General features: G+C 45.2%; 1 protein-coding gene across 3 annotated transcripts in view; it reads left to right on the top strand.

The window, feature by feature from the left end:
* prkx (protein kinase X-linked) overlaps positions 1-4,546 on the top strand; it is a 38,993-nt gene extending 34,447 nt beyond the window's left edge. The window contains exons 8-9 of one of the 3 annotated variants that reach the window (XR_006026857.1): positions 802-1,406; positions 4,512-4,546. Coding sequence is in view for 1 of the 3 variants with exons in the window: in XM_042081110.1 (XP_041937044.1) it covers positions 802-927 (126 nt within the window). In the remaining 2 variants the exon portion in view is untranslated. Of the gene's footprint in view, positions 1-801; positions 1,487-1,517; positions 1,544-4,511 lie in introns of those variants that run through there. The other 2 variants (XR_006026856.1, XM_042081110.1) reach the window with 2 other exon arrangements.
* Positions 4,547-4,963: the final 417 nt, after the last annotated feature.

Genomic DNA, 4,963 nt, shown 5'->3' with positions numbered 1-4,963 from the left:
TATTGCACATACTTTTATTTTGAGTGGTCACTACATACATACCCGTGTTTGTTGGCGTGTTGTTGCAAAATCCACCTAATCATTTTATGCAAGCAAACTGCATACAGGAAGTCTTTATTATTCGGGTCAGACATGATAATCATCTTGCATCTTAACCCACAAGCGGTTCCCTAGTAATCCGTTTTTTAAATTGTGACTGACTATCGTCAAAGTGAGAGCTGTCAGTACACAATCCATGGGGTGGAGCTCCCCTGAAACTGGTCCCCTTGGAAACAGTGCAGTGCAGCGATAAACGTCCTACGTAAATAAGCATATTTTGAAATATGCATTCAAAAATCTTCAAATCGAGAGTGCACACCTTTGTGCCATGCGTGAGCCACATACGAAATCTTAGGTCAGTCTGACAAACGGTCAGCGAGATATGCGTGCCACAGACACACAAACACACAGACGCTTCTTGCTTTATAGATAGATAGAACTGCATTGGGTTGCTTTAAGTCCACATTCTGTGGCTCTCAATAGATTCGGTGGTTAGTTTGCACTTGATAAGTTCAGTTTGAGTGACTTTTTGAGTATATCTCTGTGACAGTACAGTAGGCTATTAGATGTAACAGGCAGGTCAGCATAGTTGACTGAGCTATTGACTGCAGATTTATGGCATGTCATGTAGGTAGAGAAATGCTGTAGTTCTCAAATACTGTCTACTTTATCAACAGAATCAACGGTGTGGTGTTTTGTAGTTTTGTGTGTGTGTGTGTGTGTGTGTGTGTGTGTAACTCCTGTCTGTTGTGCCCTCCACAGCCCCCCATTGTCCCAAAGGTGTCTCACGAGGGCGACACGTCCAACTTTGACGTCTACCCCGAGGATGAGTGGAAGAAGGAACCTCCGGTTCCGCCGAAGGACCTCGAGGTCTTCAAGAACTTCTGAGGCATATCACTCTCCTCCCCACTCTCACTCTATCTCCCTCTCTTTCTCTCTCTGTTTCTCTATCCCTCCCTCTTTATCTCTCTCTATCTATATGTCTCTCTATCTGTGTCGTCCTGTGAAGATGACCAGTCCAACAGTCCAGTTGTCCTCCAGGCTCCGATCACAGAGCTTAAAAACACGCCCATTGGTTTGGGCTTGGATGGTACCGATGCGTTATGTCAGTCTTAACGTGTCTTTCTGCTGGAGTTCAAAGGTCGAAGGTCAAAGGTACATCTTACACAGACTCTACTGGACACCTGATGCCTTTGGGAGACCTTAAGTAGCCTACCTTTTACGCAGGGGCCTCCTAAGGACCACCTGGTGCTGGTGTTCCACCACGCTGGGGTAGCCCTGGCAGTTTGACCCCAAAGCTGACCAGAGACGTGGTAACAGTTTCGCACAGATAGCCTGGGGTCTACATGGATGACACAGTCGTACGTGTGTGTGTGTGAGTGTGTGAGTGTGTGAGTGTGTGAGTGTGTGAGAGAGAGAGAGAGAGAGAGAGAGAGAGAGAGAGAGAGAGAGAGAGAGAGAGAGAGAGAGAGAGAGAGGAGAGAGAGAGAGAGAGAGAGAGAGAGAGAGAGAGAGAGGAGAGAGAGAGAGAGAGAGAGAGAGAGAGAGAGAGAGAGAGAGAGAGAGAGAGAGAAATGTTTCCCCTGGGGCTCACATAACTGACACAGTGTGTGTGTGTGTGAACTGGATGGCATCCATGCTGGAGAAAGATGTGTGTTTTACAGTGTGTGATCACCGTGTTTGTGAGTGTTTGTGTATGTGAGAGAGAGAGAGAGAGTCTCTCCCTCCTCTCATCCATTCATCATAGAGCTACTGTTAGTGTTTACTTGTTTGTTTGTTTGTTTGTTTGTTTACCTCTGGTGTGAATTTGAGTGTCACTCTGAGCTGTTACCTCCTGGAGCAGGGTGTGTGTGTGTGTGTGTGTGTGTGTGTGTGTGTGCGTGTGTGTGTGTGTGTGTGTGTGATCCCAGTTCTTCCACACTCCTCCTCGGCCAGTTTGATGGAGGTCTCTTGGTGCTTAACCACACAGGATCTACTCTCAATCACTTGAGCTTGTTCACACCCTCTGGAGCCTTCTGAGAGCTTTCCGGAACTATCTGCAGCCTTCCAGAACCTTCTGAGGCCTTCTAGATCCTTCTGCACCCCTCTAGAAGTGTCCGTAGGCTTCTAGAACCCTCTAGAGAGAGCCTCGTCTCTGGACTGCTGGACCGGGATGCTCTCTGAGTTTGGATCCTTCACAGGTGCAGTGGACGGCGTTCGACAGCAGACTCGATGACATCGTGGAACTAAAACATCCGCACCAAACCCCAAAGATTCGTTTCAGAACTCATAAGTCTGTTTCCATTGGCCAGAGGTCCATTTCGTATCCATGCGGCCTGTTTCCCAGGACCAGAGGTCTGATCGAGAGGGCCAGATTTTTGAACCAAGTGACAGTCATTTCATGTAAGCCACTCTGGGGATAAGACTGATTGACAACCCATTACATGGCAACGAACTGACTAACCAATGAGCATTAGCATGCCTGTCCCGCCCCATTTGGCCTGTCAGCCAATGGGATGCAGCCAAACCCATCAGTCTTCCGTTAGGCCGTCTGTAGTACTTTCCCACACCCAGCGTTGTTTGTTTATGAGATTGTCTCTTGTTTGTTTGTTTGTTTGTGTTAATTATTTTTTTTAATTATGTTTCACTTTTTTGAGTGAATATTTTTATGGTCAAAATTGCTTTTTTTTAACCTATCTCTCTTGGCCTTCTGTGCAAAGATTGTATTTTATTTATGTTTCAGCAAAAAAAAACAACAAAAAAAAAACAAATCAAAGACGAAGTGCTATGGACTCCATATCATGATGAACCCAGCATACCAAACTTTTGTACTCAATGCCTTGTTTCCACTGGGCATATTTCATTTAAATGCCTTCTCTTCAAGCTGGTGGAGCGTGCTGCCAGTAAGCCAGAGCTTTGGGATGGGGCTGTTTTGGAAGATACACACACTCATGTACTGGTACTATTAAATATTCACTTTTGTGTCAAATCCATCTACCGCCTGGCTCAGACTCTCTCTCTGTCTGACTCACATTGCCGTTTGGTGTGTGGTGATTGTGTATGTGTGAGTGAATGTGTGTGTGTGTGTGTGTGTGTGTGTGTGCGTGCGCGCACGTTGGTAAGGTAGGGCAGGCCAAGTTTATTTATATAGCAAATTTCATACACGGATCATTTACAAAAGGGGGTTCTTTACATAAACAAAAGCAAAAAAATAAATATGAATAAAGCCTAAAAGGGCAATAGTTTAAAGGGTAAGTAAAGTACATACAACAGAAGAATTAAACAACATGAAAGACACAAAGTAGAATAATTAAGAGACATCATGGCAGGTGAGCTTTGATCTGGATAAGACTGTGAGAATCTCATGTACGTTTGGATGAGTTTTACTGGCATGTGTGAGTAAGGGGCAGTAGAACGGTGTGGTCGGTATGATGGGCAGTATGGTGTATTATATGTGTGTGTGCGTATGATGGGCAGTATAGTGTATTAAATGTGTGTGTGTGTGTGTGTGTGTGTGTATGATGGGCAGTATGGTGTATTAAATGTGTGTGTGTGTGTATGATGGGCAGTATAATGTATTATATATGTGTGTGTGTGTGTATGATGGGCAGTATGATGTATTATATGTGTGTGTGTGTGTGTGTATGATGGGCAGTATGGTGTATTAAATGTGTGTGTGTGTGTGTATGATGGGCAGTATGGTGTATTATATGTGTGTGTGAGTGTGTATGATTGGCAGTATGGTGTATTATATGTGTGTGTGTGTATGATGGGCAGTATGGTGTATTAAATGTGTGTGTGTGTGATTGGTGTGTTATGGGAGTGTGTCTGACAGGCTGGCATATGGTGTATTGTTTGTGGTCGTGTGGGTGTGATTTCCTAACTCCAGATCATATGTAGCTTCTTGTCCTTGTTGAAATCTCAGCAGCAAATATTTACCTCCAAACTAAACATTTATGGAGTCCCCCTGTATGGCAGCCAAAACACATGATTCATACACCCCCCTCTCTCTTTCATTATTTTTCTCTCTATCTCTCTCTCTCTCTCTCTCTTTGTCTCTCTGATCTCTCTCTCTCTCTCTCTGTCTCTCTCTCTCTCTCTCTTTCAGACATATGGTGCTTGACTCACTCTGAGTGACATGAGTACACACAGACAGATGACTGCTGACCTTGTCTGTCCCAAACGTGTGTGTGTGTGTGTGTGTGTTTTATCATCTCTACCAGACTCATTGAGTGAATGAAGTAATGTGTTTCTGTGTATGTGTGTGTGTTATCTCTACCAGACTCCAGTGTCTGAGTGAATAAAGTGGTGTGTGTGTATGTGTGTGTGTGTATTGGTGTGCTTATTTGATGCATGTGTGGGTATGGTGTGTGTGTGTGTATGTGTATTGGTGTGCTTATTTGATGCATGTGTGGGTATGGTGTGTGTGTGTGAGTACCTCAGCAACAGGTCCTCCAAGCAGAGTTTGTAAGCAGGGAAAAGAGTGTGTACAGGTGTGTGTGTGTGTGTGTGAGAGAGAGAGAGAGAGTACCTCAGCAACAGGTCCTCTGAGCAGAGTTTGTAAGCAGGGGAAAGAGTGTGTACAGGTGTGTGTGTGTGTGTGTGTGTGTGAGAGAGAGAGAGAGAGTACCTCAGCAACAGGTCCTCTGAGCAAAGTGTGTAAGCAGGGGAAAGAGTGTGTACAGACTGCTGATGGCTCCCAGGGGCTCATGTGGAATTTGTAGACTGTGGAGAACACTCCCTCACGCACACACAGACACACACACAGCTCTGTGTCACAGAGAGCACTCCCTCACACACACACACACACACACACACAGCTCTGTGTCACAGAGAGCACACCCCCCACAAACACACACACACACACACACACTAGTGAGGGCACAGTGAGAGCACACACACACACATGTCTTCAGTCTAGATGTGAAGCCCACATTCTCAGTCT

Source organism: Alosa sapidissima, chromosome 23, assembly GCF_018492685.1.
Source record: "Alosa sapidissima isolate fAloSap1 chromosome 23, fAloSap1.pri, whole genome shotgun sequence".
Taxonomy (NCBI): domain Eukaryota; kingdom Metazoa; phylum Chordata; class Actinopteri; order Clupeiformes; family Clupeidae; genus Alosa; species Alosa sapidissima.
Note: the sequence above shows the minus strand (reverse complement) of the source record. Positions and strands in the feature narration are given on the sequence as shown.